A 21,916-nucleotide genomic window follows, 5' to 3' on the forward strand; every position below is an offset into this window, starting at 1 on the left:
CTGGCCCCAGTTAATCCCCTCTGCCCAGTCTTGGGTTTCCACCTTTTGCTAAGTGGGTCCCCCGGCCCCAGGCCTCTCTCCCAACGGGCTACCATCACAGCGTCCAAAGCTCAGACCCAACTTCCCCACATTGGCCCAGTTACAAGTGGTGATTTTCTGTTTATTGCTCAAAAACAAAAGTCCAGCAGCAGAGGTGGAAAGGTGGTGGGTGGGGAGATGGCAGGAAGCGGGCGTGTCCCAGCGTCCCTTCTTCCGGCTCTGACCTTCCCAGGCCACAGAGCAGCCTGGAGCCAGGGCATCTGGGAAGAGGGGAGCCATCAAGCCACGGGAAGAGCAGGGCTTTCAGGACTAGTCCTGGTGGGATACCCAAGCTGGAGGGGCTCCAGGAATTGAAGGGGGCTGAGATGCCCTCCCGGGGTCCAAAAGCTGGTCGGGGGGATGGGGTAGGCCCATTGTTTGGCAACTGAGAAGAGGCGGCTTTGGGCGGCGGGATGCTGGTTTATTTACTGTGGGGTCCCCAGGGCCTTGAACCCCCTTGTGGGACGGGGGGGCTATTTACACAGGAGGGAGGAAAAGAGCCAGAAACCAAGTCCTGTTCTCCTCCCTGCCCAGAATGAGGCGGGAGGGGTGTCCTGGGTCCTGCAGCCTTAGTCTTGGGGTTCAGATGGAAACTTCATACTCCCGTGTATCCTGGAGACAGAGAGAGGGGGTCAGTACTGGAGGCGGATGTGTGGGTTGAGGCGACAAAATGGAAAGGAGAGAGACTGGAACGTGGGCCCAGTGGGTGGGAAGGGGGCTAAATCTGGCCCGTGGATATACTGGACTCATCTCAGGGCATCTGAGAGTCTCACACGCAAATCCCTGAATATCTGGGTGGTCTGGAACGCTTGGAAGATGTGTTTAGACTTAGACTCTGGAGTCTAAGTTTCCACTATGGGCCCGAGGGGCCGGTTAGCTGCAGACCTGCCCACTTCCTCTCACTCAGGTGTAACTGGCTTCGTTCATGAACATGGTCTTCACAGACAGCTGAGTTTGAATTTCCCAAGATAAAGATTACAGAGCCCTGGAGAGGTGATGGAGTCTGGGGGGATGCACAGGAGCGGCCCAGGCGGGGTGAGGACTCACCCCGGCTTCATACAGTGGGTTGCTGAAGTCTGACTCCACGGTGATGGGGCTGTAGGAATGGGAGCCCGAGAAACCGAAGAGGGATTTGCCCTGCAGCCTAGGAAAAGGAGAAAGGGTGGGGGGGTCAACAGGTGAGCCCCCAAGTCCCCCTCGCCCGGCTTCTGCATTCGGCTGACTGCCTTCACCCCCAGCAGCCCCCAGAGAAGGAAAGACACTTACTTGGTGTAGTATATGAAAACGCCACTGCCAAGGACAATGACCAAGCCCAGGGGTAGCAGGATGGCCAAGGCCAGGTTGCCCCCCTCCAGCTGCCGGGATGGGTCTGTGGTCTGTGTCACTGCGGGGAGGAGACGCCAGTCAGCTGGGCTCTCCCGGCCTCCTGCCCTGGGCTTCGAACCCTGGGCCTCACCCCTCCGGGACCTGGCCTCCTGCCCCCGGCGCTGCCTTGCCCTCCCGACTCGGCCAGTCTGGGTCTCCACCTGTGTCCTCACTGACCTTCCAGTTTTCGGTTGTCCAGGAGCTCCTCATAGGCCACTGCAGGGAGAGGAGGGGGAGGGGACGGGGTCTGAGCCAGGGAGGGAAGGAGGCTGGTAGAGGGCCCAGTGGGGCTGGGCTGGACTCCTGGGACTCGCTCCCTCACAGTCCCCCTTCCCTGCTGGGGTCACGGGGGGCAGGGGGGGAGGGGGGACAATGGCAGGACCGGGCCTTCCCCCTCCTTCTCCAGACCCCTGAAAGGTCAGGGCTCCTGGGCAGTCTGAGGCAATCAGGTATGAGAACTGCCCCAAATAGGGCAACTGAGGCCTATACTGAGGGCGAAGGACTTCCAAAAGCAAGGCTCCTACTGTCCCTTAGGATAGTTCTGTGACCTTGAGTGTCCCAGTTCTTCTAGAGGAGACTGCGAGGGTGAGGGCCCCAGGAGGTGATTGGGGAGCTCTGCCGGAGCCCCCCGTGGCCTCACAGTGGCTACCTGGCGCCCCCATCCCTGCACAGCCCTATGCGCTCTACTGCCCGGACCGCCCTGGCACCTTTGCAGAGTGGGGGCTGGCTGGTCCACTGGGAGGGGTGGCCGGGCAAGCAGGTGATGGTGACCTCGCCGATGAGCTCAAAGCCCTCGTAGCAGAAGAAGCGCAGAGACTCGCCCGCCTGGTAGTGATGCTTGTATAGCGTCTGGTAGCCGTTCTCAGGCACCCCCGGGTTCAGGCAGGGTTCATATTTCACTGCAAAGATCAGCCCCGTCAGATGCCAGCTGCGCTGAGCGGGTCCCCAGCCTCCCTTCCCTGGTGGCCCCCACTCACAGGCGCACTTGGGCACGCGGTCACTCCACTTGGGTGTGCCTGTGTCTCGACTGTAGCAGGTGAGGACAGCGGCCCCCTCTAGGCTGTACCCCGGCAGACAGCGGTACTGAACGTGGGAGCCAACAGGGAAGCCGGCGTCCGACGTGGTCCTGTGCCCATTGGTGATCTCGCCGGGGTCAGCGCATGTCATAACTGTTGGCAGAGGGCCAGGTCACCAGGAGCCAGGGCCTGGGAAGATCTCACAGAAGCTCGGGGCTGGGGCAGGCCCAAACCTCAGGTCACCCTCACCCCATCCCTACCCCCAGCCTCTAACTGTTTCCTAAAAAGGGTGAGAGCAGAAGATGTGAAAATTGAAGTCAACACATTTTCTTTTTTCTTCTTCTTCTTTTTTGGGTCACACCTGGCGATGCACAGGGGTTACTCCTGGCTTTGCACTCCGGAATTACTCTTAGCAGTGCTCAGGGAACCCTATGGGATGCTGGGAATTGAACCTGGGTTGGCCGAGTGCATGGCAAACACCCTACCTACTGTACTATCACTCCAGCCCCAACACATTTTCTATTGCCTGTTTTCCAGAGAATAGTGGCTGGCACCCCTGAGCCCCCTTGCCTAGGGAAGGTCTGGACTATGTGACCATGCATCAGAACACATCAGCTAAGTCCCAGCAGGGTGAGCCACAGGTCATTGGCGGGACAGCCGCTGCCCTTGGCAGGTGGGCCCACCTGAACCCACTCAATCCAGCTTATTCTGTGGCTGGGGTTGTGGTCCAGTTGCTGCGGGCCACTGAGTTCACAGCCTCATAGAAGAGTCAGGTGAGCCTTTTGTTGTATAGAGACTTGTGGCAGGCACCCCTGCTAAATCTTCTGCTTGTCTGTTAGTGGCCACATTCGGCTGTGCTCAGGTATACTCTTGGCTCTGTGTTAGGGATATCTCCTGACAGTGCTCTGGAGACCATAGGTGGTGCACAGCCAGCACCTTATCTTACTCTGTCTTCAACCCCACCGTGCTAAATCTTTTAGGAACATGGTATCTTACCCTGCTAGTCCTCAAAGATCCAGGTCACTGAATGCCTTGGGAGAGTCAGAACTGGAACACAGCCATCGAGCACTGGGAGATTTCGGTACGAGTCTCAGGCTCAGTGTTCCCCTTTCTGAGCAGTGGGGCCATAACCCTGTCCCTTCCTGACCCCGCGCCTCTTCTGTCTGGGTTTTAGGCAGAACATCCCGGGGAACAGCCTCCAGCTGAAATCTGGTTTCCTGAAACGCATTTCCAAGTCCTCCCACTGCCTGTGAGAAGCCAGGTGGAAGATCTACAACCCCATGTCTTGTGGCATGCTCCCCAAAATTAGGAAAAAAGTGTCAAGAAGACACTTCTTTCTTATTTTCAAATGACAGACACTTCTAGCTCCTTTAAATGTCACCTTTGTGAACTCTCCTGCTCATCCCTGAGATCACAGACTCATCCTTTTCCCATTGTTCTTCATCAGACCCGGAGTAGCCTCTACTTTTTTTTTGGGGGGGGTCACACCCAGCGATGCTCAGGGGTTACTCCTTGCTTTGCACTCAGGAATTACTCCTGGCGGTGCTTGGGGGACCATATGGGATGCCGGGGATCGAACCTGGGTTGGCCGCAGGCAAGGCAAACGCCCTACCCACTGTGCTATCGCTCCGGCCCCCAGCCTCTACTTTTCACTCTTATAAGCACCAGAAGCTGTGTGGAAAAACTTCCTTTGTTCTTGACAATCCCTGACTCGTACTTCATCAATGTGGAGGGAAGATACAAAGATGCCTAGTACTTTGTCCAAAGTCACCCAGAATTGCCACTCTCCTATCTTTAGCTGTTCTGGGTATCTGTCTCCTGCCCAGACTGCGTTATGGCCCTTTTGCAGAACTCCAAACTAGCTTGAGGCTTCAATCACTGCATTAAAATAAACCAAGTCCGGGCTAGAGATAGCTCTTGGCAAAGTTGCCTGCCTTGTAGACATAAGGGTATGAGACTGCCAGTTTGATCCCCAGCACTGCCCATATGTCAAGCTGGATCTTGGTGGGATCCCCCTTTTTGAGTCTCGACTCCACAACCAAGTGTGTGCAAGCACCAAAACTAAGACTGCAACCTCTGGGCACCACAACACCACAAAACGACGCGGGTGGGAGGAAGCTGGGGAGAGGGGAGCGGCACGTAGAGGCGAGGGGGCAAGGGGCAGAGAGGAGCCAGAAACCAAACTGTCCAATGCACTCAGGCACAGGCAAACGACTGCAGTAGTAATGTTTGAGACTTTGGATCAGGGTCTAGTACGGGAAGCGTGGAACCGGACTGACAACGGGCGGAGGGGGCACCCACAAGGGGTGGCACTCAGCAGAGCAGAGGTGTGCCCCCCCACCCGAGGGAGGGCACAGCTCCCCCGAAACATCAAAGAGGAACGAAGATGGAAGCTGAGAGCGGGCTCCGGAAGGAATAGTTTCCGGGCACCGTGCGGAGAAGTGGGACCAAAGGACACTGGGACAAGACCTGAGGAAGCTACGCGTGAACCCAGAGTGAAAAAAATGGATCAAGGCGAGAGGGCAGGAGAGAGAAGCAGGGGTGCCAGAGGCGGGGCCTTGGGAAGACGCGCAAGGGCCGGTCGGGGGCAGGTTCAGGGGCGAGACGAGGGCGGGGCCGGGGAGTCGGAGCGGGTCCAGGGGCGAGTCGGGGGCGGGTCCAAGGGCGAGTCGGGGCGGTCCAGGGGAAAGTCGAAGGTGGGTCCAGGGGGGGCGATACGAGGCCGAGGCCCAGGCCGAGGAGTCGGGGGTGGGTCCAGGGGAAGGGTCGGGGGCGGGTCAAGGGGGTGTTGGGGGCGGGTCCAGGGCCGAGGCGAAGGCGAAGCCCGGGAGTTGGTGGCAGGTACAGGGGAGTCGGGGCAGGGCCTGGGAGTCGGTGTTGGTTTCAGGATCGAGGAGCGGGTGGGGCCTGTGAAGCGGGAATAGTTTTAGGGAGAGGAGGGGCCCGGGCCAGGAGTAGGGGGCGGGGGCGGCAGTAGGGGCGTGGCCATAGAGAGGTTGGGGCGGGATCTGGGAGGCGGGGATGGGTCCAGGCCGGAAGTAGGGGGCGGGGCCTGGGGTGGAGGGGCGGGGCGGGGCCGGACTCACTCTTTTGACAGGCAGGCGGCGCTGCGCTCCAGGACAGGTCCCACTGACAGGTGAGAATGTCGGAGCCGAGCAGCTCGTAGCCGGGCTCGCACTGGTAAGTGAGCACGGTGCCCCGGATCAGGTCTCCGTGGGACGCCGTCCTCCAGCCCCACTCCGGAGGGGGCAGCTCCGGGCACGTATCGTTCCTCGGAACCTCTGCAAAGGAGAGCGAGTTTCGAGTGTGAAACTTCATGGCTCCTCCCGAGATTTCTGGCCCATTGAACTGCTGTCCAGCCAGGGGCCTGGTCCCCGTACCTTTGAAGTGTAACACGAACCCCTGTCCCAGCCCTGGGTTTGGGGACCCAGATGGTGCCTGGAACTGCAGCGTGAGGTCGGGCCCAGATGAGAGGAGCCGGCGGCGGGGCTGAGGTCCCCGGAGCTGCGCCAGAACTCGGGCGCTGGGCCCATCTCCATCAAACAGTGTCAGCATGTCCCCTTCACGCACGTTCAAGCTGTGAGAAGAGGAATCAGAAATGGAGGCGATTCTGTAAGGGGTTTTTGCTTTGGGTCTGCTGAATCATGACTCAAATCTCCCATAGCACCCCCACATCCCCATCCCTGGGCGGGAACCCCTCACTTTATCCAGGTTTTCCTCTGCTTAGGGCACTGTTTAGGTACCACTTATTTTAGGTCTCCTCCCAGCTACTGTCTCCCAAACCCCAACCCTGCTGTGCCTCCTGCCAGGCTCAGGATGAAGGCTAGAGCATGGCCTAGTCACACTCGGCTGAGCCCACACCACCACACACTTGGCAGCACCCACACATACATCTCAACTTGAAGCAAGATGCGCTTCTCTTCTTGAACGTGCAGGCCCCACATGCAGTCCTGGCCGGGGCTGTAACTCTGGGGCCAGTCTGGAGAGAGGACCACGCCGGCTGGCTCCGTCAGCTCCCCTCCGCACATGGCTAGGGTGGAAGATGTTAGAATGAGGACCCGGGGTGCGCCAGCTTCATCTCCCTACTGTCCTCACTGTTCCCAGTCATGGATGCCACACCACCAGCAGGTTTTCTTTTTCTTTTTTCTTTTTTGGCTTTTTGGGTCACATCCAGCGATGCACAGGGGTTGCTCCTGGCACATGCACTCAGGAATTAACTCTTGGCAGTACTCAGGGGACCCTATGGGATGCTGGGAATCGAACCCGGGTCGGCCGCGTGCAAGGCAAACACCCTACCCACTGTGCTATCGCTTCAGCCCCCCAGCAGGTTTTCTATGTATCTATTACTGACCTGTTTCTTGTCACACCTGTCCTGTTGTGCCCAGGCCCAGTCCTGCTCTTAAGAAACTCCATCCATTCTTCAGCCTCCCTATCATCACCCATCCATGATTTACCCCAAATCCAATTCCTAAATATACTGTGTTGGGATCTCTGAATTCTTTTTTGGAGGGAGGGCCACATTTGGCAGTGCTCAGGGATCACTCCTGCCAGGCTCAGGGGACCATACAGGATGCTAGGAATTGGCCTCATGCAAGGCAAGCACCCGATCCGCTGTACTCTCTCTAGCACTGGACTCCTGAATTCTTTTTTTTTTCTTTTCTTTTTTTGCTTTTTTGGATCACACCCGGCAATGCACAGGGGTTACTCCTGGCTCATGCACTCAGGAATTACTCCCAGTGGTGCTTGGGGAACCATATGGGATGCTGGGAATCGAACCCAGGTCGGCTGTGTGCAAGGCAAACGCCCTACCCGCTGTGCTATCTCTCCAGCCCTGGACTCCTGAATTCTTTAACAAGCCCACCATTCAGAGAAAAACCCTGAGTCTTATGAGCCTAGGAGTTCAAAGGGCTGGCATGTGAGACTGTGAATTTAACCCTGGCACCATGACTGAGGCCCATAAATGAAAAATTTTAAACATTAAGAATTTTTTTCAAAAGATATGTAAAATAAATTGAGTTTGTGAAAGGGACAAAATTTACCCAAAGCCCAGGGTTACAAGGTTTGGATTTGGCAGTTCCCTTCCTTAAGGGCCTTGCTTGGCCCCCCAGTTCAGGGGAATCGGTAGACAGAAGGGCTTCCTAGAGAGCTGGAGGTCTCACCCTTGCAGGCTGGCTCTGTGTCATTCCAGTGGGGTTCTGTAGGATCCACGCATTCAATGGCATTGGGGGGCCCAGGGGGCTCCAGGGCATATCCTGGGAGGCATGAGAAGGTGACCAGTGCCCCTGGTCGATACTCAGGATCTGTGGTGGTGACATTGCCATGTGCCAGGAAGGGGGCGAAGCAGCGATCTTCCTCAAAGGCTAGGGAAGAATCAGTCATAGAATGAAGTTAGGAAGTTTCCAGAACTCTCTCTGGGGGCCTGTGGCTTAGAGTCATGTGTAGTCTGTCAGCTTAGTGACTGTTTCAGTGGACTACGCTAGGGTTTAACCTTCACTCTCCAGTTTCCTCCTAGACTTGAACATTCCTCACACATACATTCATGCTTCTTCGGGCCTCTGGAAGGAAACTCCTAGGAGGTCAAATCCTAGCCACCGTCCTCTGGGTGAGGAAACTGAGGTCCTCAGACAAAAGCCACTTGCCCCACACCACCCAAAAGGGCAGAATTCAGTCTCAAATCTAGATGAGTTGCTCCCAGCCAAAGATAATTGGCTTTGGGAACTGCAAAGGAGTCAGGAATAAGTTTGTTAGGAGAAATGGTTCACGTAAGCATGTTCTTGCCGCAAAAGTACCAGTTGGATTGTGATGAGCCTTTTTGACTAGAATCCAAAAGTACAACTTTGCACCAGGTCAGCAAAAATAAATGTCCGTTAGAGCATTTTTTTTTTTTGGAGGGGGGAGGTTTGGCCATACCCAGCAGTGCTCAGGGGTTACTCCTGGCTCTGTACTAAGGAATCACTCCTTGCAGCGCTTGGGGGACCATATGGGATGCTGGAGATAGAGCCCGAATCAGCTGCATGCCAGGCAAAGCGCCCTACCTACTGTGCTATTGCTCCAGTCCCAACATTTTACTTCTTGCCCACCTGATTATTGCTTATCTGCAGACCATCTGTGACAAGACATAGATGCCTCTGAAAGAATAGATGCAGCTGATGCTTAGGGAGCAATAGAGTCCCATCTTCCGACAGGCAGGCCTCAAACTTAGGAGTCCCACTAAGCTCTGCATTCTCCGAGTCTAAACTGCACTTTGTTTTTCAGACCCACTGCTCTATGCCATGGTCACTTAACTGGAAAGCCCACCAGGTCCAATGCCAAGCGCATTTCTCTCATGATTCACACCAGAAACTAGCTCCTCTCATCTCCAGCAGTTTATTTTCTTTTTTGTGGGTTTCTTTTCTTTTTTCTTTTTTTTTTTTTTTTTTTTGCTTTTTGGGTCACAACCAGTGATGCTCAGGGATTACTCCTGGCTCTGTGCTCAGGAATTACTCCTGTCGGTGCTAGGGAGACATTATGGGATGCCGGGGATTGAACCTGGGTTGGCCGTGTGCAAGGCAAACACCCTACCCACTGTACTATCACTCTGACCTAGTTTATTTTCTTTTGTTTGCAACAGTTTGCATGAATTTGTTTCCCAAACATGCCAGGCTACCTCCACTTTTGCTCCTGTTTATCCTTTCACTTGAGGCACGCATGCCCTGTCTCCCTTTTTAAAAAGACTCTTCTCTACAGCTCAACAACTCAAATGGCTCTTTTCTGGTGGTCACTGATCTTTGTTCCTACCTGTCCGGCTTCCAATCCACCTCTTTCTGATAAGAGCAACTCTTTTCATTTTAAGACACACACCTCTCCTACTTCTAGTGCATGAGGTTCAGGTGAGGCCAACTAGGGAGGACAGTAGACCTACAAACATCACATCATGTGCCCCTAGCTCCAGTGATTGGCTAAAATGTGAGCACCTGACCAAAACCTGGCCAATGAGAGCTTTCCCTGATATTATTGCTGACACTCTCAGGAAAGAGAACCCTCCCTCCCTCCCTCTCTTTCTCTCTCTCTCACTCTTCTCTCTCTCTCCCCCTCTACACACACACACACACACACACACACACACACACACACTCACACATCTATCTACCTATCCCTCCCACTGATGGAGGTATTAGTTTGGTGGTATGACAGCCAGCCTTGAACCACTGAGTCCATGGCTGCTGTCACACCTGCTTGAAAATGATGCTCGCACAGGGGAGAGGGGAAGAGCTGAGAGTGGAGGGGACTGCTGATGCGGTTGTGTTCCTGGATCCAACCACACATGAAGCATTTTAGAAAAGATCATTTCAGGGACAGGATGGGGAGAAAATGATCTTTTAGAAAAGATCACTAAAAGGACAGGATGGGGGAGGCAACACAAGTTTCAGGGATCCAAATCCAGAGAGGAAGAGGGATGGAGAATGTGCTTGCAGTCATTCCTGGGGAAGGTGCAGGGCAGATACCTTCAAACCGGAGACTTAGCAGCAGGGGATTGGCCGGAGTCTCGGAGAGCAGCTCCACATAGAGGGACTGGGCATCACTGATGAGACCACGCTCCGGGACATCGTCCATGTCGGAGTCATAGATCACTGGAGACAGCGGACTCCCCCCTGAGCGCACCATCAGCCTGCAATGGACAGAAGGTTGGCCAGGGCCCTAGTCTTCCTAGTAAACTCTAACCTGTCTCTCCTAACTTCTTTATTTTGGGGGGGAGTGGGGGGCACACCTGGCAGCACTTAGGATTTACTCCTGACTCTGTGTTCAGGGATCACTCCAGGTAGGGCTCAGAGGACCATATATGGTATCAGGGATCAAATTTGGATCTGTCACATGCAAGGAAAGAACCTTACCCACTGTATTGTCTCTCAGATGCCTCCTCTCCCTCTCTCCTTTTCTTCCTCTAACTTCCCCTGCCCCACCCCCCACATACACACACAACATGCCCAGTGATGTTCAGGGTTCACTCCTGGCTCTGCACTCAGAAGTCACTTCTAGTGGGCTCAGGGGACCATATGGAGTTCCAAGGACTGAACCAGGTCAGCTGCATGCAAGGCAAGTGTCCTACCCACTGTAGTATATCTCCAGCCCCATCCTTTATTCCTTTCTTCCTTCCTTTATTCCCTCATTCCCTCTATCCTTTCCTTTCTTTCTCTCTCTATTTCCTTCTTCTTTCTTTCTTTCTTTCTTTCTTTCTTTCTTTCTTTCTTTCTTTCTTTCTTTCTTTCTTTCTTTCTTTCTTTCTTTCTTTCTCTCTCTCTTCCTTTATCTCCCTCGCTTCCTTTCTCTATTTCTCTCTCTTTTCTTCCTTCCTTCTTTCTTTCTCTTTCTTTGCTTTTTTTAAAAAAAATTATGACTCTGGAGATTGAACTCAGGGCCTTACATATGCAACTCAAGTACTTTACCACTGAACCACAATCCCCGATCTCTCTCCTAATTTATGTTCGTAGCTGTAATTATCCAACCGTCACTATGTGCTATGCTATGTACTCTTTGAAGCCTTGATCCATTTTATCTTATTTAATTTCCACAAAACACCTGCATCTGACACTATATTCCTGCCTTTTGTAGATAAAGAAACCAAGACAATGAAAGATTAAATAACCCATCTCAGATCTCAAAGAAACTGGAATTCTATGGGGTTGCAATTCTTTACAGTCTGTTCAGTAAAGAATGGTAATTTGGATAAGGGTGGCAAATACACTTACAGTGCTTATGAGTACTTGGCACCATTCTAAGCACTCGACATACCTTGATGCATTTATCCCCACAGAAACCTTAGGACAGAAGTACTATTCTGTCCACTCCGCAAGGAGGAAACCGAAGGCACTGAAAGGTCATTTGCACAAAGGCAGCCTGTGTTTGACAGACAATGCAGTTGGGACCCCGCCCGGGCCCAGGCTCCCTGGGGCAGCCTTCCTGTCTCCAGACGTGGGTTCCTCTGGGCCAGGCCCAGATCCTCACCGGTCATTGTCCTCATCCAGTGAGACCCGCTCGAAGTGCAGGTGCAGCCGGCGCCCCTCTGCAGCCTCGATGACCCAGCGGCAGGTGAGGTTGGGCCCTGCAGCTCCCCCAGGCTCAGGGGACACGATGCGGCCCAGTGTCGCATTATGGATCATGCCACCGCAGGATGCTGTGCAGAGGGGACAGGTGAGGGGACCTGGCCTTCACCAGCCACCTTTCCTCCCTCCTCTGGCGAGAGCTAGAATAGTCAGAGGGTGGAAGCACCTCCTGGGGGCCCCGAGCCCCTGAGGGAACCCCAGGAACACCAAGATCCAGAGCCTGTTGAAAGGCAAGGTCCTCAGATGGGGACGCCCTGGGTGTGGCAGTTGTGGAGATCCCTAAAATGGAAGCCTTCAGATGGAAAATCTTTAAGCTGGGGATCCCCAGGCTAGGGCTTTCCCAGATCTGGACCCTAAGAATGGCTTCCGGGATGAGGCGCTCCTAGAAGAAGGGGCCACAGGCAAATGAGTGTGAAATGGGAACCCACTGGCGAGACATTCTGAGGTGACACCCTCCCAGAGAGAGCTTTTCCCATGAAACAAACTCTATGGTGTAAAAACCCCTCAAGAGGTGGGGACTTCCTTGTGGGTGGCTCCCCACCCCCACCCCCAGGCCCCCAGGACTGAGCCCCACCTCCGGGGCAAGGACACTCACCCGTGCAGCTGGGGGGTTCACCGCTCCAGGCTGGCCGGGTGCCATTGAGGCAGATGAGGGTCTCTTGGCCCTGCAGCTGGTAGCCCGAGTCGCAGTGGAAGGCAGCTGTGCCCCCCGGGTGCAGGTCCGTGACACTCACGTCCCCGTGCGCCGGCCGCGGAGGGAAGCCACAGCTCAGGAGATAGGCTGGTCAGGCAGAGTGGGCAGAGCACTCAGTGGCCGGCTCCCCCTTCCCCAGTCCCCCAGACTTCTATGCTGAGGTCTCTCCACTCTCTCAGGAAGTGCTCATGGCCATATTCTTGACTGCCCTTAATCATCCTGATTGACCCATTTTCTAAAGGAAGGCTCTAAAACGTAAAAAAGTCATCTCTTTTGGGGAGATGGGGACTTGGGCCACACTCAGCAGTGCTCAGGACTTATTCCTGGCTCTGTGCTCAGAAATCACTCCTGGCAGACTCAGGGGACCATATGGGATGTGGGAGATTGAACCTGGATCAACTACATGCAAAGCAAACGTCCTGTCGCTTTGGTCCCCCCCAAAAAAGGGAGCGCTCGTTTGCCGGATGGCCCTGGGCAAGTCCATTGAACCCCACCCAGTTCCACATTTGCTCAGCTTCAAAGAGAGTTCACAGGGGCTGGAGAGATAGCACAGCGGGTAGGGCGTTTGCCTTGCAGGCAGCCAACCCGGGTTCAAATCCCAGCATCCCATATGGTCCCCTGAGCACGGCCAGGGGTAGTTACTGAGGGCAGAGCCAGGAGTAACCCCTGTGCATCGCCAGGTGTGACCCAAAAAACAAAAAAAAAAGAGTTCACAGAGTGGCTTCTGTGACCCATTGTCCAGATGTGGAACTTGAGGCTTCGAGTTATTAAGTACCTCAGGGCAGTTTTATGTGCCAGGCAAGTAAAGGCTTTCCTTCTTGTACTCTCGCTCTCTGCCACCCTTTTTTTCTTCCCTCCCCTTCTTTGGGGGGTGAGGGGAACACCAGAGCCACACCTGGCAGTGCTCAGGGGTTCTGGAGTGCTCAAGATCAAACTCAGGGCCTCCCGCAGGGCAGGCATCTGCTTCCCCAGCTGAGTCTCCGCCCCTGCCCCAGGCTCTGCCTGCACACAGAGAAGCCACTGAAACTCCCTCAGGAAGGCTGATTGTTTTCTCCATCCTCAGAGAATGTCATTGTTGTTCCCTAAAGGAAACCTCGCTTTCTCCGGGGCCTGGCTTGGCCTTTTCTGTGTGGGAAGAAGCTGGAAACCCCGCCGAGGCACCCTGAGTAGCAATGGCTTGTCCATCTATGTCTTGTTTCTCCAAGTTTGATAGCAGTTACCCGGGGACAAACCTTTTTTCACTCTCCCTAATTTTAGTGCTTGCATTCTCTTGAGGAAGCCTCCTGAAATTCCTCTGGAGCCATATGGGATGAAACCAATAAATACAAAGTGATTCGATAGTTAGCGAGGGCTCTAAACTGGATCCTACCAGGATTTTCCTGTCTGGTTCAGACAGGGTAAAGCAAGCAGGACTTCCTGGAGGAAGTTCATCAAAACTGAGATTGAACAGGCTCGGGTCCTGTTTGAGAGAACCAGCTTGTCTGGGCCTTGCTTTTTGTGATTCTCCAGCCCTGAATAGTTCTTTTTTTTTTTTTTTTGGTTTTTGGGTCACACCCGGCGATGCACAGGGGTTACTCCTGGCTCTTCACTCAGGAATTACCCCTGGCGGTGCTCAGGGGACCATATGGGACGCTGGGATTAGAACCCGGGTCGGCTGCGTGCAAGGCAAACGCCCTACCCGCTGTGCTATCACTCCAGCCCCACAAGCCCTGAATAGTTCTAAATTAGACTTGGTTCCTGCCCATCTTAATGGTTTCCTTTCCGTGGAGCCTGGGGGAACAGGCTACCCACCTGACAGAACTGGGGGCTGAACTGGTGGTAAGGTTCTACCATTTCAGCTACATCCTAGGACCTGGTCCTATCATTTTGTAAAAATGTAGGGGCTGGAGCAATAACATAGTGGGTAGGGCATTTGCCTTGCACGTGGCTGACCCGGGTTTGAATCCCAGCATCCCATATGGTCCCCTGAGCACCGCCAGGGGTAGTTCCTGAGTCAGAACCAGGAGTAACCCCTGTGCATCGCCAGGTGTGACCCCCCCAAAAAAAAATTAACAGATCCTTCCTTGGCTGGGAACTGGGACAGAGATAGAAAGACCCAAGCCTTGCTCTTCAGTCTACTGTGAAGGACACAAAACTGCAGTGACTTGAATTCAGTATTGGTGGCAGCTCTCCAAGACCACAGAATTGAGTCCATGTGCTGACACCCAGGTGCTTTCATAGCAGAGCCTCTTGCAAGACACACGTCTCACTCACTCTCCTCACTATCTTCAGACCATCTCCTTGCTGTTACTCCTTATTCACTCCTTTCTTTTCTCTCAAGGAACAATTCTCTCAAGACTTCTGCCATGAAGTCTTCCCGACTCCTCCCTTTCCCCAACAGAATATTTTACTTTCTTGCCCATACACATCCTGCATGTGTCATTTATTATCACACTAACCGCAGGCTACTGTCCTTATGAGATTAGACCGAGCCTTAATTGTCTCCTGAAGGCCTAGCCATGTGGCTCGGTGGGGACGGCCAATAGGCTGTGTGGTGCTGTGTGGGACTGAACTCTGGCCCCACCCCCTTGCTGTCAGCCTTGGAGCAGGTGACCTCCCCGCGCAGGGCTGCTCAGGAGTAAATGTAACCGTACTTCAAAAATGCAAACACGGGGCTGGAGCCATAGCACAGCGGGTAGGGCTTTTTTTCTTGCATGCGGCTGACCCGGGTTCGATTCCCAGCATCCCATATGGTCCCCTGAGCACTGCCAGCGGTAATTCCTGAGTGGATGAGCCAGCAGTAACCCCGGAGCATCGCTGGGTGTGACCCAAAAAGCAAGCAAGCAAGCAAACAAACAAACAAACAAAAAATGCAAATACTTAAAGCTACCGGATCATTCAACAGCTCAGAAAATGTTAGTCACTGGCCCAGCGGCCTCCATGAATGGCCAATCGGAAGTCAGGGAGTGGGACTCAGACTCCTGGCTGCCAATCATCCTGTCTAACCTTTGAGATGTCCCTTTCTTGTAGACAAGGGTTGACAGTGATCACCCCCAGGGTTGCTGGAGAAGCAAATGGAATTATAGGTGCCAGGCGTTCAGAAATGGGCGTCTGCTGGGTGGGGTAAAGGGTGCTGGAGACTTTGCCTCTCAGAGCAGAGAATGAGATCACTCGGGACCAAAAGCCCCGGTGCGTGCAGGCTGGGAAAGCTGAGAAGCAGGACTTGTAAATCTTGGTCCCAAAGGTTTAGAGAAGCTGTGCTGTGTGAAGCCAGAAAGACAGAGGAAGGAGTGGAGGCCAGTTTCTGCAGCTCGCTGCCTCTCTAACTATTCCTGTTCCTCTAAGAGCCCTAATTTCAATGCCCCCAGGGAAGCGGCTGTTTAAAGAAGCCAGCAGGGAGCTATTTTGTAATGGCTGAAGTCCAAACTTCAGTCTTAGGCCCTAAGGCACTCTTACTCCAAGCCACCAGGCCCCCACCAACTATGAATTCCCTGGTGCACTGGTCTCTCTAGGGAGGGGACTGCTATGGGATACTGCCACCTTGGCACTTGAGCCCAAGGAGCAGGTGCCAAGAAGATGCTCCAAGAGAGGGTGAAAAGAGTTGAAGAGGAACATATTTCACTACATAGTTGCTGCAGATTTTATGTCAAAGTTTTTTGTTTTGTTTTGCTGGGGTACCAAAAATGGGTATGACCATAATGTGGAAATTTTTTTTTTCTTTTTGGGTCACACCCGGCGATGCACAGGGGTTACTCCTGGCTCTGCACTCAGGAATGACTCTTGGCAGTGCTCAGGGAACCATATGGGATGTTGGGATTCGAACCTGGGTCGGCCGCGTGCAAGGCAAACGCCCTACCCGCTGTGCTATCACTCCAGCCCCATGTTTTTTGTTTTTATTTTGGGGCCACAGCCAATGGTACTTAGTATTTACTCCTAATTCAGGGATCACTCCTGGCAATGCTCCAAGGACCACATGGGGTGCTAGGGATCAAACCCTGGTTGGCTGTGTGCAAGGCAAGAGCCCTACCCATGGTACTATCGCTCCAGCCCCATGTGAAAATGTTTCAAGTGTTCAATTACTGAAAAACCAGGGTATGATCATTATGTGGTGGAGCAAGGGTGCTGGATGCAGGCGTGGCTTGAGAAGAGCACAGAGCTGAAGGTTCCAGGAGGCACAGCGAGGAGGCACCAGGAAGAGACGGATACTATTTTAAGTCTTGAAATAGTATCACACAGTTCCCTCTCTGCCTCCGAGGACCACAGGAAGGGCCTTTGGAGATGGTAGCAGGGTCTGGACTGGGACAAGGGGCAAAGCCTGTGCCATACACATAGGTGTGGGGGACATTCCCTGGCTCTGGGGGAGGACTTCAGAGTGGACAGCATTTTTGTAGGCTGTTTGTGCTTGTTCATGGAGGCCTGGAAGACACCCCCACTTCCTGATCCCAGAAGTCAGCAGACTCTAGGTCACAATCTGTGGCTGTCACTCTCCTGCTGAAAACATTTCCAAATTTCCCCCATCCCCTGCAGGAGAAAAATCATCTGATCTCCTTTCTGCAGCTGCTCGTGCCCTTCCTGATCCAAGGCTCACCTCCTCCCAGTCTGGTTTCTTAGCCTACTTCTCCCCAGATTCTCTCTGCTTTTACTGGAGCAGCCGTGACTGATACTGCTGAGTGCTCGCTGTGTGCCAGACACTATTTTAAGCCTTGAAGATGTATTAACTCATTTGCTCTTCCCAATAATGCCAGGAGGTGAGTATCAGGGTCCCCACGAGGGAAGCATTACGATCCCCAGTCACATAGTGAGGACAATTCTACTTTCCCTGACAAATTACTTCCTTGCCTTAGGGGTCACACTTTCTCTCCTCCCTAGGTCTTGAGGGGTGCTCTTCCATCCAGCTGCGCACCCGCCATCCTCTCCTGCTCCGGCTCATTCCCCCACCACCCAACTCCATTTAGTCATCACCTCCTGAGAAGGTGCCCCCTCAGTTCCTTAGGAGAAGGTTTCCTTTGTCTTTGCTCCTCCACTTGAGTTAGCCCCTCAGATGGGTCCTGATCTGAATAAATGAGTCATTCAGATGCCTCATCTGCCTCTCTACTGAGACTCCAGGTTCCTTGAACTCAGATTTCCATCTGACTCATCCATTCTTCTCCCCAAATGAAGCGGGCACTGGATAAACACTAAGGCGATGGATGCTGATGTGTGGTGTGGGATAAAGTATACAGATCCGTCACCCCTTGTGTCCCTTCAGAAGAAGAAGCCCTCATCTCCCTCTTCCCAGACATCTCCCAGGCCCAGTGTACCCCCATGCTCCCATCAGCTCTGTGAATGCCTCACCCTGATAGTGGATCCGGAAGCCACCGCCCCTTGGGGCCCGCGGGCTCTGGAAATGCAGGAGCAGCCGGTTGGTTGGACTCCGAAGGACCTGTCCTTCTCCTAGCATGGAGGAGTTGGCCAGGAGCCGGGGGGCCAGGCCTGGGGAACCCCCGCCAGCTAGCACCAGAAGCTCCTCCTCTCGTGACAGGTTCAGTGTCTGCACCTAGAGAAGTCAGACCCCAACCACCAGGGCAAATCAGCCAGAGTGGGGGACTGCCTGAGGCCCTCCCCCAGGCCCACGTGACCGTCCCCCTCCACCCCGGTTTGTTACAGCCTACACACTAGGGGGACATTGTTCAAGTGGAAGGACTCCAGGAGTGGATTTCCCATCATTGAAAAACAGGCCTCTGTGAGTCAGAACATAGGCTCTCTGGTTCCCAGTTGAAAGCTGTGCGAATCCCAGGCCCGGGAGAGAGCCCGGAGTCCCACACCATTGCTAGTTACCTGGATCTCAATGCCGTAGCCAGGGTACACGTGGATGCTGTAGGTGCAGTCCAGGAGCCCCGAGGTGCGGCTGGCAGCGCTCTCTAGATCTGGAGACTCCACATGCCCTTCGCCCTCGGAGATGTTGTTATTACACAGAACTAAAGAGATGTAGTGGCTGAGATTGGAAGAATGCCTGTTCTGGCCCTGCCAGCCAAGTCCTCATCTGGCCTTCCCAGACCCCTCACCATCTTCACCCACTGCCCACTGCCCCTGCTGTGTTCCCAACTCCTTTCTCTACAGTATCTTGTTGCCTGGTATTCAGGCTAGCTTTCCTTGCAAAGAGGAAGCCCTCTCCCATCTGCCCCAGGCCCCGGCTTCCTCCACCCTCGCCTCTCCTCACCCATGCACATGCACCCTGCCCACATCCCCACCTCACCTGGGCTGGTCACTGTGGTGGTGACCGTTGTCGTAGTGATGATGGTGGTGGTGGTCTCCTCTTCTCCGGCCTCAGGCCCGAGGGGTGGGCCAGGGGAGGCAGGACCGGGAAGGGGCGGAGCTGTAGTTCCGGGGGGCGGGGTCAGCAGCTCTGGTGCGGTGGGGCCTGCGCCCCTGTCCCCCTTAGGGGTTACGGCCGTTGTCAGAGGCCCTGTCCCCGGCTCAGTGGCCCGTGGCAGGGAGGGCGCTGCAAGAGTCTGGCCAGCTGGAGGGGTGCCTAGTGTGGGGTCTGGATCAGATCCTGGGACAGTGCAAGGGAAGTCAGGCACAGGAGGAACAAATTGGCTGGTCTTGGGTGGGGAGCAGGGTGGAGGGAAACCGGGGTTGGGGGCTCCCCACCAAAGACCACCACCACAAGATGCATGCCCCCACCTCGCCCTTCTCCTCCCAGACTCCCCACTTCCTCCCAAGGTTTCCACGGTCTGATACCCACTTCTTTTTTTTTTAGTGTAGGAGTACTGCTATCTATTCAGCCATTGATTAAGCTGATTGAGTTGGACATGAACTCCATGGGTACCCACTTCTTTAAGCACTGTCCCTCCTCTTCCCCTTCCATCTCTCTAACCTGGCCCTTCAATTTTGACAGTTTCTTTGAATCTTTCTGCTTCCCCATTCAGATCTAGTTCCTTCCCTGGGTACCCTTTTTTTCTGTTCTCCCTCTTGTTCTCTGGAATGCTTTCTTTATCTGATCAATATTCTTACCACTCTTAATTTATGACTCTGGATCTACTAGTATCCATCTTTCTCTCCCACTTTCTCTGATTCTGGATCTCCGAGTTTCCATCCATCTTTCTCTGTGTTTCTGGATTATGCTGCCTCTTACTCATTCTGGCTTGGTTTCTCTGGCTTGTCTATTTCCAGTTTTTTACTTTTTCTGTCTCGACCTCCTGAATTTGATGGGTCAGGCTCCCCATTGCCTGCCTGAGTTAATGTCCCACCCTTTGCTTCTCTGTCACTCCTGCCTCTCTGGGGTCTCACCAGGCAGGTAGCCCATCTCTGGGCCTTTCCTCAGCAGGGCCCCATGGAGCAGCTCCGCCAAGGCCTCCGAGGCTACTGTCGGGATTTCACTTCCAGGTTCTGGCGGTGCCTCCTCCTCCTGCAGGGGCAGCCCTGGGAGACGAAGTTGTGTGAATCGGCATGCCCCACACTCCTTTCTTCCCCAGAGATCTCATCCAGAGCTCTTCCTCCCCCTGCAGGGACTCACAGGGTCCAGGCTGAGCCAAGATGGGAGGAGGGGCTCCCGTTCTCCTCCCATACTCCTCCCCAGGCTCTGTGGGCCTTCACTGAGCGCTGACCCTCGGAGCCCTGGACAGCGCCAGCAGAGTGGAGAAGGAGCAGGGCGCTGCTTCATTTCCCCCTTGATTCCTTGGTTGCTCTCCCCCCAAACACTGGGGCTCTGCAGAGGGTCCAGTAGCACCTCCCAACAGCACCTTCCGCAGTGCCCGGCTTTCTCTCTGGGTTTCTGTCTCTGCAGTGTGGTTCTCTCTCTCTCTCTCTCTCTCTCTCTCTCTCTCTCTCTCTCTCTCTCTCTCTCTCTCTCTCTCTCTCTCCCTCTCCCTCTCTCTCTCTCTCTCTCTCTCTCTCGCGCTCCCTCTTTCTCCCCTCTTTTCCTCTCTCTCCTCCCTCTCCCCTCTCTCTTGCTCCTTAGTCTCTGTCCTCATCCCTGGAGTCTAGCTGGGGGGTCAGATGGGGAACTGAGTATCCCCAGGTGCTTCTCTTCGCCCGTCTTTGTCCACATGTCCAAGAACACTGGGATGTGCTTCTCTCCCAGCACCTCCATCTCCCATTCCTAACCTGCGTGCTTCTGCTGCCTCCGCAGACATTCCCCCGCCCCAACTTCCCGAGCCCTTCTTCCTGGATTTAACCCTTGAAACGCTGCCAAAAATTCCTTCTAAATTCCAGCCTCCTCGATATGGGGGCTCCGGTTCAAGGTATAGATTGGAGAACCCTGCCTGGCCCTTCCCGTTAGCTGTGCCCCTCCCCTTCCCCCAGGAGCGCAGAAGGCCCTGGATGTTCAGAGAAAAGAAGGTACTGGATCCTGCTGGGGTCCCTCCGAGAGGCCCACCCCCATGCTCCCATGTCCTTACCCTGAATCCAGGGACAGCTCAGCAGAATTAGCAACAGCAGCTGGGGAGGCGGCGGGTGCTGGGCCCTGGGAGTCCCCATGGCGACTCGCACCGATCTCCTCTGCGCCTCTCCTGAATAATCTGTCACCTTTCTGCCGTCTCCTTTATCTCTCCCTCTAATTTTTTTTCTGCTAAAAGTTAGCAAGAAAAACAATCTCTGTCCTTTGGAATGGAGGGGGAGAATGGGCTGGGGGTCCCTGAGAGCCCACCCCTCGTTGTCTAATCTGCTCTGTCCTCTGCTCACGGGTCTGTGGGAGAGGGGGCGCGGCTTCGGCTCGGGCTGCAGGGGGTGGGGCCGAGAGGCCGGAGGGGCCGGGGCGCCTGGGTTACCCTCTAGCTCGAGCGCCTGGATTCATTGCGAAGGCTGGGTCTCGAGGTGGGGCGGTGGGGAGAAGCAAAATAGATTCCGGGGGTTGGGGGGCGGGGCGGAGGATGGGGAGGGTCCCTGCAGACGCTCTCGGGGCTTGGCAGGGAGGGAAGGAGGTTGCAGAACCCGGAGAGCCTAAGCCTGGGCACTGGAGCTGCGGGAGGGAGAAGCTGAGAAAGGTGTCGAACCCACGTCAGATCCTGGGGACGGCCGAAGGGAGGGGCCTGGGGATTTATTGGGGGACGGAGGGAGGGAGGAGGAGGAAGTGCAGATGGAGGAAGGAGGGACCATATGAGCTAGACCGTAATGCTCACTCCCGCGGCCCCTAGGGGAGGCAGAGAAAACTCTCCGGTCCCAGACGTAATTACACCCCCCCCACCATTCCAGCACATCTGGAATTCGAATCTTCTCTTCCCGGGGTGCCGAGGGGCGGGACAGCTGCATTAGAGCCAGCCCCGCCTCCTAGCATGCCCCCTGCCCATATCCAGGCCCCCCATGGGACTCCTCTTTCTGTCTCCAGAAAAGGTGTGGAATGGGCTTTGCTCCCCTCCGGGAGAGCGGCGCGTTTTCACGGTTGCGAGAATCTTAGGGGTGGCAGGCCCGGAGCCGGGGAGGGTAGACCCCCTCCTCTTGCACACAACTTGACCCTGCTCAGCTGTGTGGGGTCTCTTTTGTTTTTCCCCTCTCTCCTGCCCGCTCTCTCGCGCACAGGGCTCGGGGCGGCCCTTTCAGCACCAGTAGCGCGCGGACAGCTCCCCAGGGCCCGGCCGGCCGGGCGGGTGGGCGCCGCCCGGGATTGGTTAACCCCGCCGTCTCCCCGCGCCCGCTCCGCGCCGGGGCCGACCGGATGCGGGCGGGGGGTGCGGGGGACGCGGCCCGGCGGGCGGGGGTCGGCGGAGCGCAGGCGGCCGGGCCGG

General features: G+C 55.0%; 1 protein-coding gene across 2 annotated transcripts; it reads right to left on the minus strand.

Annotated features, from left to right (window-relative positions):
* Positions 1-135: 135 nt before the first annotated feature.
* On the minus strand, positions 136-20,869 carry SEZ6L2 (seizure related 6 homolog like 2). Of its 2 annotated transcripts, XM_004615860.2 has the most exons (18): positions 20,594-20,868; positions 19,485-19,616; positions 18,448-18,747; positions 18,030-18,169; positions 17,547-17,748; positions 12,135-12,320; positions 11,442-11,610; positions 9,944-10,107; positions 7,619-7,819; positions 6,351-6,489; positions 5,840-6,036; positions 5,546-5,740; positions 2,421-2,612; positions 2,151-2,342; positions 1,621-1,659; positions 1,345-1,462; positions 1,126-1,222; positions 136-690 (listed from the first exon to the last, which is right to left on the minus strand). In XM_004615860.2, exons 1-18 carry the CDS (start codon positions 20,670-20,672, stop codon positions 661-663), a joined length of 2,772 nt encoding a protein of 923 aa, XP_004615917.1. In that variant the 5' UTR covers positions 20,673-20,868; the 3' UTR covers positions 136-660. The 2 variants fall into 2 exon arrangements, with proteins under 2 accessions (XP_004615917.1, XP_004615918.1); XM_004615861.2 differs by lacking the exon at positions 1,621-1,659 and having other exon boundaries at positions 20,594-20,869.
* Between the last annotated feature and the right edge of the window lie 1,047 nt (positions 20,870-21,916).

Source organism: Sorex araneus, chromosome 4 (genome assembly GCF_027595985.1).
Source record: "Sorex araneus isolate mSorAra2 chromosome 4, mSorAra2.pri, whole genome shotgun sequence".
In the NCBI taxonomy this organism is placed as follows: Eukaryota; Metazoa; Chordata; class Mammalia; order Eulipotyphla; family Soricidae; genus Sorex; species Sorex araneus.